General features: G+C 42.5%; 2 protein-coding genes across 2 annotated transcripts; one reads left to right on the forward strand and one right to left on the reverse strand.

Moving 5' to 3' along the window:
- Positions 1-3942: 3942 nt before the first annotated feature.
- Positions 3943-4769, forward strand: BT62DRAFT_1079803 (uncharacterized protein; the record flags this gene model as incomplete). Its single annotated transcript, XM_043179525.1, has 3 exons — positions 3943-4208; positions 4247-4417; positions 4468-4769. 3 exons carry the CDS (start codon positions 3943-3945, stop codon positions 4679-4681), a joined length of 651 nt encoding a protein of 216 aa, XP_043035360.1. The 3' UTR covers positions 4682-4769.
- Positions 4770-6498: 1729 nt separating this feature from the next.
- BT62DRAFT_996957 (uncharacterized protein) lies at positions 6499-8364 on the reverse strand. Its single transcript, XM_043190620.1, has 4 exons — positions 7609-8364; positions 7232-7558; positions 7078-7179; positions 6499-7029 (listed from the first exon to the last, which is right to left on the reverse strand). Exons 1-4 carry the CDS (start codon positions 8281-8283, stop codon positions 6883-6885), a joined length of 1251 nt encoding a protein of 416 aa, XP_043035361.1. The 5' UTR covers positions 8284-8364; the 3' UTR covers positions 6499-6882.
- Between the last annotated feature and the right edge of the window lie 4946 nt (positions 8365-13310).

The following is a 13310-nucleotide window of genomic DNA, read 5'->3' on the forward strand; positions in this document are numbered from 1 at the left end:
GAGTATCTCCGGCGCAGATGATCAGATATGTGAATCGCAGACACTGTCAGAGCCTCTGACTGCTAGCACATGGCACTTGTGTGGCCTGTAAAATCTATAGCATAATATGGTTGTATGACTATAAATATAGGATCTAGTTTGGGTTATACTGTGATGTATGATTCTTCTTTCAAATCACTTGCTGCTAGGATACATTAGTGCAATTATAAATGTGGGTTTATGATCTTGGTTCGATTCTAGGGTCCACTATGTTGTTCACATTTTGATGCATCTATTCTCATAAATTGAATGTTTTATCTAGACTATCTTGAGTATTTTGTTGCAATTTTTTCTAACATTAACTTGAACAAGAAATTATCCCAAATTTATGCAAAACTGAACTCAGACAGTCAAGAATACTTTGTTGTACTTTTTAATCAATAATGACCTTCTATTGCACCAGAATGATTGCATCTGTTTAGATGTGAAACTTCAATGAAAGAAAGCATTGTTTATAGTGCAGCTCAACCATCAGGTAGTTTCAACTTCTGATGAATCTTTGGATTGATCAATGATTCTGAATCTGGTGAATTGCTCATCTCTTTCTCATTAAATAATAATTGGCAGCTTACTTTGTTTTTAACATATGGCACTTATCATTATTAGCCTCTGCTCTGTGTGTTTGAATATGCTGAGTGGTGATAATACTGAGTCCAAGCTCCTCACTTTGAACCATCTTATTTCATTAACATTCTGTGAAAATATTTGTTACTCACCAAATGTCTGGTGCAAATGTGAGTTTGGGATGTTAGTTCAATTTCAACAGTTCAAATTCTCACTAGCATGTGCATAATCATCATACTTGTTTCTTTTGGAGTCCTTGTTCTACTGTTAGGTTTTCACTGAATGCCTGAATTATCTTTTGCTAGAGTCTTCCAAGTAAATAAGGAGTAAGAATCTCTAAGATAGAAACTTTCTGGTAAAGTGGTCATTACTATATGATTCATATAGTCAGTTCAAACTCAATAGATGTATGCCACATCATTTTCCAGCCTTTTGTTCACTGAATTTACTTGAACTCATGAGGTGAAGGGCTCTGAAAAGTCTTCAAAGATGGCTTTTCAAACTTTGAACCTGATGCTCTCTGAATATACTTTTAAACCACCCACAGTGTCAAAGTCTCAATGACACTCTAATAGATTTAGACAAGGATCTTCACTGTATGAAAAATTCAATATTATAGTCATGCAGTGCAGTAATAACTTACTAAGACTCTGACTTCATTCACCAAGTAGTGCAATAGTTATTACTAAAGGTACTTACTGTGCTTGACTAAGAGTTAGTAAGAAAAGAGTAAGAATGCTCAAAGAACTTTGCTAGTAGTATGAATCTACATGACAAAGACCAATGCAGCTTACAAGTACTTACTTTACAAAGTGATATAAAAGTTAGCTCACAGAATGCATTAGTCACTGCATGGAGGTGCATGACTAGACTCATATGAATCAGCCTTTGGATTCTGTGTTGATTAGCACTTGCTCTTAGATTTTGTGGCAGCCATCCATAGAAGTCTTTAGATTCATCACTGTCTCAGTCCAAATTCCTGACTGGAGTTTCTCTTCAAGTGAGTATCTCACTAATCTAAGATGGTTTGTATGACCTCTGTATACCACCCAGTATAAAAGTAGTCTGCATGCATCATGAGATGCAAGGAGTGCATTCCAGAGTTTCATTTACTCAAGATATTCACATATAATGAGGTATAGCTAAAATATTCATCAATGAATGCTTGTTGAATGACTCAAAAGAGCATGAAACACACTGGCATATTCCTGTCCACAAGGCCATGGATTATCAGAATATTGGCAGCCCAAAAAAATCCATCTCCAACTGACAGTGAGACATCAAAGTTGGCATAATTATCCATGCCTTTATAATAGTACTTTGCCTTGTGGGTCTTGCTGTCCAGAATGTGATATCCTTAGGCATGAATGTTTTTAATCAATGTGCCTTCACCAAACACTCAACCTAAATGTTAGTATAAATGAGAGAACTCAAGAAACCACTGTATTAAAGTCATTCTAAAAAAAGATGGATATAACATTGGTTTGAGATGAGGATGGTGAAATGCTCACCTGTATACAAAGCATCTCTGACAGATTAACAAATCCCAAAATCTTTTTTTGCATTTTCAGTCATACACAAGCACTGGACTGTGAGTACAGCCCCACAAGAGTGGCCAATCACTAAATTAATATCATGTGCCTTTAAATATTCCATGACACAGAGGTCTTGAGCATCCTCCTCCAACATTTGTTGTTGCTATATGCAGAGTGATTTGAAATGTTCTCTCTGGTCTTAAAAAAGTTGTATGACATGTGTATTTGAAATACAAGCAAGTTGAAAGACCAATACCAAAAATTAAAGCAAAATGAGTCTATAGGGTGTCTTAGAGTGAGTTATTTCAGAAAGAGATAGTCCTTGTGGCTAAGGTTTCCTATTATGAATGATACCATTTCTATAGTTTGTATGATAGAAAAGATGTATCTAAGGATGCCATGAAGAATCTACCAACAAGATTGAACACTGTTGAATTATTGCAAAAGAGATTCTGTGACAAACTAAGGTGAGCTTCTTCTCAGGCATTGACTTCCCTGGATGTGAATGTCCCTAGATACCAGAAATGGAGGTTTGCTCTCCTGCTAGTGGGTGTGGACTTGGAATCAAGACTTTTGAGGAAACTCATATAGATATTGGCATTCTGCCTGTGGGATGGTTAGAGACACTGAAGGCCAGCTGGAACATAGTATAAGAAAGTTTTGCATAGGTTTCATATAGGGACTATGGGAGATGTTCCATGATGTTTAGGGCCATGCTAGCAGAGTGGCCAGAGCCTAATATTTTGGAAAGTGTGCTTGATGGCACTGATAGCACCATACATGAGAAGCAAGCAATGTGAACTGGAGTGTTTCATGTAGACATGGTATGGCAACTTGGCCTTCATTTGAGTACTGAATGCACCATGCAGCACATGTGAATCTCCTGCCAGTGGGTAAGCTGGGAAAAATCAGAGCAAAGAAGAACCTAAACAGATGTTAAAGCTGATTTGAGATGAAAAGACAGGAATTATCACTCACAATCTGTGATGATGGTCTGAATCTGATACTTGAACCTTCCAATTGTAATGGCCTGTTTCGAATCCAAAATCTAGGGGCTGGGCAGGTCAAAGTTGGCAGATGATTGTCCCAGTGCTCCTTATCTCCTTGGGGATTAGCAGTTGGGTATTGTTCCATTTGAAGGATAAATTTCGGCCCTAGAACTACAAAGTCTCATCAAAGACAATCCTACCCAGGCAGACCAGCTCTTACAATCGCTAAAGGCTGATGTCCCAGTCTCGCAGTCCATATCAGATTCATTCCCCCCCTTGATATGGTACATCTTACCATGATGATCCTGGAGGAGACCTTCTCGTCTCGACAACGACAACATACACACAGAACACACAGAACACATAGAAGGCATAAAGGCATTTCCTTAATTATCTGGACATAATTCTCCTGCCGGAACTGGACGCACTCGGAAAGTGTCCCAGACTGGTCATTTCAGCCCCGTTCTTGATCCGGCCCGAATTTCCCGTCTCTTCCCCACTGACCGCTTACTTCGTTTTTATCCACGGAACTTATCATTATTGTCCTCTGATCTGTAGGCGGGCTACATCACTTTTCCAGGATCTCTTGTTGGTCTCATTCCGATGACTACTATTTGTTTGAAGACAGCAAATTTTCCAAGCGACGGCTAGCGGGGTGTCATGGAATGCCGACTGTACTCCAGACACTCTATGCGCTCGACGAGGTCCTACTCTGTAGTTTCAGATCGCTGCCCGATCTCTTCACGTGGTAACTGTTGAAGAAGTAGGCTGTCAGTCGCTCTCTCCTTCTCTTCCTCTTACTTTCATCTCCAATAATGCTCGCCCTTCTTTTCATCCTCCTCCTGCCCGCAGTCGCGGTCGCCCTCACCATCTATACCCCCGACCAACCAATCGTCTCGGCCTCGACATTCATCATCAGATGGAACGCCGTATACGGCGACGTACCAAACTTCACCGTCGAGCTCGTCAATGCCGCCTTCAACCACCAGTACGCCATTGCGAATAACGTCAATTCCGGCAATGGAGATTCGGAACTGACAATTCTTTTGCCGGCGATCTTGCCTGGGCGAGTGCTTCGATCGTTCACCAAAGGCATATGATGCTGACGGGATGCTGTAGGGATGGATTCACGCTCCAGCTGGTGAACCCGTGGGATATCAACGACGTATATACCGAGTCGGGACAGTTTGCGGTTGCGAGTGTTCCGTCGACCACGACGACTGGGAAGAGCTCGACAGGCGCGTCAGGATCGACTACTACGAGTGCGAGCGCCAGCACGATGGCCTCTACGTGAGTTGTTCAGCTTTATCTCTTCCTTCCTCGCGTTTACCTCCTTACAGCACGAACAGCTCGTCGAGCTCCAGCTTGGGCGTTACTCACTCCGGTACCATTACCACCCATAGTAGTACATCCTCCGCCACGTCTTCCTCTGCTTCGGCTCCAAGCAAGCACCTTGGGCAGTCCTTCAACGCTGCTACCAGTGCTCGTTCAGGCTTCAATATGGATATCGCCGGAGCGTTGGCTGCGGTATTGGGGTACATCATCACGTTGTGATTTCTCACTTTTTCCTTTCAATACTTCCCCCTCATTCCCTATGTCGCTTAAAGCACGCATATAGCCACGTCCAAGTTCTGAATAATACATCATCATGTCGCGTCTTGAAACGCCTTTGTGGCTCTATCTTTGTGACGATGAAATTGTCAAGGGAAACGCCCTTCTGAAGTGATCTGCTCACCATCGTCACGGTGTCCAACACCGAGAAAGCCAAAGTTCGCGTCTCCGTGATCTCATTATTTCTTTCCCCTCTATTTCATTAGAAGGCTGCAGCTGGACACAAGTTGGTCGCGAGGTCGATACAGTACTGTGTATGTGTTGGCCCATCAGCTGGAAGAGACCCATTGGCTTAATGGCAGCCGCAATATCTTGATCTCGGTTCGAATCCAAGGAGGTCCATGCACGTCAATGACTGAGGAATTCCGTTTTTATTGACCCAGTTTGTAAGGGCTAGCTCACAGTAATATGCCCACCATGTCCTGGGTAAGAAATTCTGGCGTCCGCAGCAGGAATGGGCTAACAATTACTCATAGACTGAGCCCGTATCAGGAGTCACCCCCCAAACTATGAGCATGCGGGGCTTTTTTGTTGGTGAGATTCATTGTGGGAGGGTGCGACAGCGCTCTTGCCTACAGTTACAAGGTCAGCTTCGTTCTCTCAAGATGTTTTTTCCTCTTAAGGATGGTTCTCCGACTCAGCATACACTCCACCTTTTCCTGACGTATTGTTGAGCACTGCGCAAGGGCCCTTTAGCGTAAGGTAAAGACTAGTACGCTGTGATCTCGGTGAGAATCCGAAAGGGTTTATATAGCAGATAGAACTCTGAGGCACTAATTTTTTTTTACCTTTCAGATCAGAAGCGAGGAAACTGAAATGACATGACAAAAGTAGGCGGAAGACTGCGAGCACTAACGAATACTTTAAATTCATTGTCAATGGATCCGGCACCGTGTAGGTTAATGGCCGATTCAAAAACAAATAGATCGTACTGGAGCTGAATGGAACCGAGTCGAGTTCGAGCCCCCAGTCTTTTTACCTCGACCTGAAGTTTCGTGCTCGAAACGTTGAATCCCCCTTTGGGAGATAATTACTTGTTGAGATCAAAAAAAACATGTTTGTATTCAACGAGGCCTTTGTACATAATGGCCGGCAGTACCATCTTCAAACTTCCAACCCTCACCTTCCAACTTTACATTCTTCCTTCATTAGGTGCAAGGTCCTTGCACGGAACATGGAAGAATGGTAGGAAAGGAGCGTCCTGTTGGAGGATATCCGTGTGTATACCCTTATCTTCTCTTTTCGATCGTCACTCGTTCCTACTTACCATATATGTACACACCTCCTGTCATTACTCGATCACCTATATAGCCTGGCCATAGATACCCATATACCTCAGTCATTTTGCCTACACTGTGCCCCACTGAGAATATTACTTATATCCTTCTATCAATACATCCACCCAGTGAATATTTGCAGTCATAGAATGTATGTTTGTAGGCATGGTGGCAAAGGGTAATTGCCAACAAGAAACTGGGTACTTGGAGAAATTCAGCCTGAGGGTTCAGAACCAGCATCACACTTGATATCCCATAATCTTGTATCCAAGGAGGATCTGTGCTTTGCAAAGTCTAAGCAGGGTTGTATGATTTCAGTCTATTACAAGCCCATGACTATATGAGGCCTTTGAGAGTTCTTATTCAGGAAAATGAGACAGTTTGGAGGTCATAAATCAAATGTTTCCATCAACCATCAGTTAGTTTTAGTAAACTTGACTCGACAAATATAAAGAACCAAGTCGTTCGAGGGATGTAATTGTTGGTAATGATGTTGGTGTTGGTACCAGCATAAGGTCCGGTGATGAAGGTGGTTGTCCCGCCCACAGCCACCAATCGCAGAGAGCAAAATATGGTATATGGTGGATAGCGAACATCTTCGGCAATGTCTGGCTCGGTCCGACGGCGATGGCCAAGGCAAAGAGGCTCGACGAATAGATTTTCCCACGGTAAAGTTCAAGTAGCATAATGACCTAGTTACCTACAGACATAGGACTCGGAACCGGAAAGCCTGGATGAATGATAGACCCTTCTCTAAAACTAAGCCAGCCACGGAGGACTGAGGCTAGAACAGGATAGCTTAAAAGACGTATAAGAATTGGACGTGGCATAGAACGTAGGTTGTCAAATTAACTGGGTGCAAAGCCGTTATATGACGATTTTCGAAGGTTGAACGACCTCATCAGCCAGAAACCTCGCGGCCTTGCCATCTCTATTTTTGTAGAACACGATATCGCCTTCGTCTTCAATGAAGCAACACTGTGTGGACGTACGATAGAGCGCTCGGAAACTGTTCTAAAATATTTTCAGTAAAGGTTTCTCGACGGAACAAAGCGGGCTCACGGTACTATCACAATTATACGCATCTCCCAAAAGTGGCCGAATAATCTTCGTCACTTCTGGTTGGTTGTAGAACGGTATTGAAGGGAAAAGATGGTGTGCGACCTGCGAACAATGATCAGGAATAGGAAAGCGTCTTTGATGGAGTCGAACATACGTGGTCATGGCTGACATGGTGCAAGAATATCCTTCCTACCCATCCAAGAACCGGTCTATCGACGGTCCCCAGCGCACCGCGTACGAAGCTCCATGACTGAGAACGATAATGCGGCATTGTCGGGTCGGTGTGTTGGATATAAGTGATCATGATGATCCAATGATTGGCGAGGATGTATGGAACGCCATACACCCGCCCTACATGAGCTAGGCTAGTCTGACTAGCCCACCACAAAAAGAGAGCAAGAGCAACACACAGCCCAGCGTTCGAAGCGATGATTTGTCTGCGGTGACGCGGTTTAAAGAGAGCCGAAGACGGCGAAAAATGCTACATGCAGCGTCAGAAGGACTCGGAAGAAAATTGAATAATGGACAAACATTCGTTCCCAAGGGATATCGCGGGTTCCCCGTGGCGTCGGTGAGGAGATATAATGGCCATCCAGTGGCCTGCATGATGAGCATGCGCAAAAGGACGTACAGAGGCGCGTCCGAAAACACGTCGTGAGGGTCCAAGCCTTTCCGGCAACCTGGGAGTCCCTCCTCATCGCGTAGCAGACCGAGCCGCTCGTCTTCCTTCTCGTCCCAAAGACCGTACTCCGAGCGCGTTCGAGGTACGTAGTTCTCGTCTCGCTCGACGCTCATGGTGGCCTTGTGGTGATTCCGGTGTGTCACCCTCCACGCAAAATAAGGTGTTAATATCGCCGTGTGAAGGATATAGCCGACAACATGGTTTACCCATGAGTACTGCGATATGGTCTTGTGCCCGGCCTCGTGTCCAAGACACCACCAGCCAGTGAGCACAATTCCTTGGCACCACCAATATGCTACCCAGAGGGGAAGACGAAGGAGGGCAGGAGCAAGAGGGATGTATGGCGTCAAGCAATACAAAAAATATGCACACAAAACATCCTGAAAAACGTAGGCTAACCCTTTGGTCGTCGATTTTCGGAGAAGGTGCAGCGGGATAGCAGTGCGCAGTTCTGCCATGTTTATCGTTGGTGGGAGGAAGGGGGTATTAGCACGTCGAATATATTCTGGGCTGTCAGAAAACATAATGAGTGACGACGGCAGAGGGTGAGGCCATAGTTGTTAAAGTATTTAAATCCATTAACGGGTGGTGATGGTCGGAGGCCAAGCAGCAAGTGATCGTACTCCAAATAGCTAGTTGCCTCAAAGCATTCCGAGCGCCACGGAAGACCCCAGACACATAGTAAAGCTGTGCTTTTCCCGGCATTGAGAATCTAAGTTTGCCATCCGGTGCTTATTCACGCCAAGTCGGCCTTGCAATAATCCGGCTTGTTTATTAGTAACCGACTGTTTTTTTTTTCCTTTGGCGGCGGCGGCGGTCCATACTCACCACCACTCGAACCAACTGTCTTTCAATTCAACGATCTCTGACGTAGCAATTACAGTTACATGGGCCTAATATGTATGTTGCTCAGCCATGGCGAGCGAGCGAGCGAAGAGAAGTCCCATTCATGCCCTGCAAGGGACTCACTTCAATTCGGAGATGTCCTAGAAAACAAAAAGGGAAAGAAATGATCGGATATGGTATGCTCCATCATACATTAACACTCCCGCGGCGCTTCTCGAAATCCGACCTAACCAAGAAATTGAGTAACGACGGCAGAGGTGAGGCCATAATTGTGAAAGTATTTAAATTCATTAACGTGTGATGGTGGTGGAAAGCCATGCCGCGAATCACTCCCGAGGAGTGATTGTGGGACGAATCGATCTTCTTTGAGTTTCTGCCGTTCTGATTGCACAACTGCCGCTCTTGCGCTAGTTAGATGAAATGCGTGTATCAGAAAACTGAACAGGAGCCTTTCAATTGGCTCACTTAAGCCCGTGTCTCTATTCTTGTCAAATAAATTTGTTACCCCCCAGTCACTGATCGATCATGATCATACTAGTAAATGAGAAATGGAGGCTTAAAATTAGTTTGCAAGGCACCGTGGAGAACACCTGGCCTGGCCTCAACAAAGTCCGCGGCGGCGGCTTAGGGTTATTTAGAACCAATAACATAAATCAGAAAGCGTTGTAAAGGCCACGGAAAAAAGAATATTGAATACCTAACGTTAACAGAAGGTCAGCGGCATTGAACATCTTCAAAAATGGAACGGAATGCCGTCCGACTCAACAGCTACTTTGTCCATGTAACATCTAAGCATCATGACATCAGGGTCCGTTAACGCATCACTTGCTGCTCGGTCTGATAGCCAGCGGAAAAGAGCCGAGGTTGATCAAGCTGTAGGTAGGTAGGTGTGCATAATTACACAGCCCAGCTGGTAATGTGCCCTACGATATCAATCCAAGCTTTACACGAGGTTTGCAGCCGGCACTCTCTGTGGAATCAGAATTCTGTCCGTCACGGGAGATGCAACCCTTAGAACTGACTAGGCATAACAAGAGTCAAGGCCTCGAGATGAACTCAGCTGACAAGAACAATATAGAATGTCAGAAAAAGACTGCAGACCAGAAGCTTAGAGTTTTACAGTTAGATACTAGGTTTGCAATTCCTAGTTCCCCTTTTAAGCTTAGCCGTCTTAGAAAGGAAAAGAAGTCCATTTTTCTATAGTTTGATGCGTCTGCGTTCGGAATGTTTGCGGATAAGGAAATGAGCAAAATGCGTACACACTCGCGGTATGAGCATACTATGCTCTCGAATCAACACATGATGATACTAGAACAAGGCTAGATATAACTAGAAGTGATTCTACGACCAGTCAGACTACTAGTCGGGGAGCGAGGGAAGAGATCAACGTACCATCTCGAGTGTAATCACGGTTCATGGACCACACCGATGATAGAAACTAGTATGACAGTACTCGCAGAAATTCATTAATCTTCGACACGTTTTTCCAGGCGGTAAAGCGGGCAGTCGATTATAGGTTTGGTTGGTCCATGCGGATTGATGGTAAAGATTGGCATAGGTTTCACCATCTTGTACACGTACAAAAATATCAGATAAGCGGTATGAGCATAAGGAAGGACAGTTTGGAGGTCCCAAATCAAAAGTTTCCATTCAGCGAGTCTTTGTGAATGCAAATCAAGCACACTGACACATACAAGCCCTGAGTTTATTTGGATCTGCACTTGGTATGTAGTCATTTGGGCTAGTAAAGGAAAGACAGCCTACATGATGCAGCTTGCAATCAAACATTAGTTAGCTTTTGTCAAATATAAAGAACAGTCATTCAAGGGATGTAACTGTTGATAGTGGTGTTGGTTTTAGTACCCACACAAGATCTGGTAATGAAGGTGATTGTCCTGCCCACAGCCACTGATCACAGAAGGCAAAAACAGCCTTTCAAAGTTGACCAGAATGTCTAATGACACATATTCCACTTCCATATTCATGCTGCACTTAATAACTCTTTAGTTGAGGACTGGTTTCCCCAGGTGACAGATATTCATGGATTAAAGAAGCTGTTAAAGCAATTTTCTTCATTTGATTAAAGAATAAGGATACAAGTGTACATGTATGCTCTTTTATAAAGCCTCACTAAGTATGTGTTAAATATAACATGATGCTGTACATGAAGACTCTGAGCAGGCACCCTGGGATGTATTCCTTGCATTTCATGGAATACATGGATCAGATCTATATGGGTCAGCATGCAGAGGTCATATAGACCATTATGGATTGGTGGGATTGTCACATGAAGGGTAGACTTTCAATGGGTATCTGGGTGGACTGGAAAGAGATGTGAAGGTAAAATTATAGCATAAAGTGGCATGCATGTACACATGTCATAGGCAGTCTATTATGATTTTAGCCTCTAAATCATGTCTGGCTGCCCTGGCTTATAGCTTAATTAGGAACTCCCTTGGCTTGTGGCTTGATCAGAGACTGATCATGCCCAGCTGTTTTGGCTGGGTTTGAGGCACTGAGACACAGACTTCATGCCTGATCACCAAGACTTTTCTATACAGTATATAAGTCAGTAGTATACAGGGATATGCTCCAGTCTCAAGCTAAGGTCAATATACTGATCAAACTCATAAACTTTTGGTGTGACTACCACTTCAGTATTCACACTGGCAGTTGTAGCCTATCAACTCCTCTCTCTTTATTATTATCCCAAAATATCATTACTCTCATCCTCCTGCTTTATCTTCAGTTAGTGTTGGACCCCAGCTGTTGCAGTGCATTATATTTGTGATTATTTAGTTGTCATCTGACACAGTTCTTTACTGTGAATATGATCCACTGATGCTTACTGCACCCTGAAGGCATCATAAATCAGCAGTGATTCTGCAGACATGTTGCTGATTCAGTCAGCACTGAGCTACAAGAAACTGCAATGTATCTGTTGAGATTTGGACTGTATCCAGAGTACATGCTTGTAAGATCTTTAGTCTTTTGATTACAAACTCCTCAGGAGTTTTCCCATTGACTTCTCATATTTATACTAGACTACATCTTTTCTAGTAATTTCTATCTAATTCCTTTAATTTCTCTCAGCATGCCAGAATGCTGAATTGCTTGAATTCTCTTGCAGATTCCAATAGTATCCTCTCAAGTACAATCCATATAACAGTCAATGGTTGGTACTTAGTATTCTATATCAGACTGTTAGAGGTGCTGACTCCTTTAGCACATTTGGAGAAGGGTGAGAGGAGATTGGACTAGAGTAGTGTATGAAACCTAGGTTTCAATACACCAAGGTTAATTACCAGTAAGTTATCTCCTCTCACTGGAGGGATTTCATCAAGGTAACTGATCTGTTATGTGACTGCAAGTTAAGCAGAATAATTCATACATCTGCATATATTTTCTATTTAAAAAGTACACTCATAGGCATCAAAAATTTACTGATAATAGCTTCTGAGATAAGGAAAACCTGTAAAAACATGAACATAAAAAAGAATCTGCAATTCTGCATGTGAGAGGTAAGTAATGGTAAATTACCATACTCTATAGAGGTCAGTAAAAAATGGTAACTTACCTTCCTGAAGTTTCATATATAATCCTAAGCAAAATTGAAATGCATGTAATTCTGTGTTTGTCTGCTTATGGAAAAAGAGACCACTATATCAAAGGACTAGTGGACCCTCTTAGATTTAAACCAAGATTGAAAATCAATCAAGTGATGTGGTAATGATTGTACTAAAGAGTCTTTACACTGAATGAAAGTTAATTATTTTTACCCACAAATACATAGAAAATATGCAAAAAGTTTTTATAGTTTTTGACTAAAAATATTATGCAAAATTTGCAAAATACAGTGAAATTTTATCAATATTTATACCATTTTTTCTGCAAAAAATACATAAATTTTAGTACAGTGTTACTGACTGTCATATATATATGATATAACAAGACTTGTTCATCAAAAGACACAATCTACATTTTATCAAGTAACTGTTTTTTTAATGCATTGAATATAGAGAAATCTTTTTGAAGGAAGAAAAGTGGTGTTTCTGTGCCTGTGTTGAAAAGCCCAACACTCATCATTTTTTGCTTGTCTGACATAGGCTGTCCATGAATCAAATGAGATGACTCTTACTGAGTCATAGTTTCTAGGGAAAATCTCATTGATCCAGAGTCCAGAAACCCTATAGTAACAATACTGCACTGAGTCTCAGTAATATGTTCAGTGGAAAAATACTGTCATGAAACAGAGAGATATTCAAACCATGGGACAAATTATTCTGTTGGTAAAGCCTTGGTCTAATTCTAATTTTCTGACCTGAACATACCACAAAAACAGAGGTGGATGACAACAGAAGTGAAGATCACTTTTCACTCAACCAAAGTCAATCATTAATATGCTAGAATTGTGCACTAAGACCTAGGTTTTGATATCAGAGTTTTGGACCAGTAAGTTACTGGTACACTGAAGACACTACATGACTCTGAGTTAATAAAAACCATGTCTTAAGTAACACTATGGACTCACTGGGATTTGAACCGAGATCAAGACATGGCAACTTCAGTTAAGCCTAAAAGTCCTTTCCAAGAAATACAAGGATCACGGATTTATCTGAAGAGTGAATGGCCATGACAATTGACAGGCATAATTTGATTTGGGAAGAGAGCTCTTTTGTCTTGACCTCAATATTCTGACAGCGAC

Source organism: Guyanagaster necrorhizus, assembly GCF_019112545.1.
Source record: "Guyanagaster necrorhizus MCA 3950 unplaced genomic scaffold BT62scaffold_34, whole genome shotgun sequence".
Taxonomy (NCBI): Eukaryota; Fungi; Basidiomycota; class Agaricomycetes; order Agaricales; family Physalacriaceae; genus Guyanagaster; species Guyanagaster necrorhizus.

Coding starts and splice junctions, on each gene's coding strand:
- BT62DRAFT_996957 (XM_043190620.1), bottom strand. CDS start 8,283: ATGTTTTCTGACAGCCCAGAATATATTCGACGTGCTAATACCCCCTTC. Junction 7,559..7,608: donor GATATCCCTTGGGAACGAAT/GTTTGTCCATTA, acceptor CGCTGCATGTAG/CATTTTTCGCCGTCTTCGGC. Junction 7,030..7,077: donor CGTATAATTGTGATAGTACC/GTGAGCCCGCTT, acceptor AAAATATTTTAG/AACAGTTTCCGAGCGCTCTA.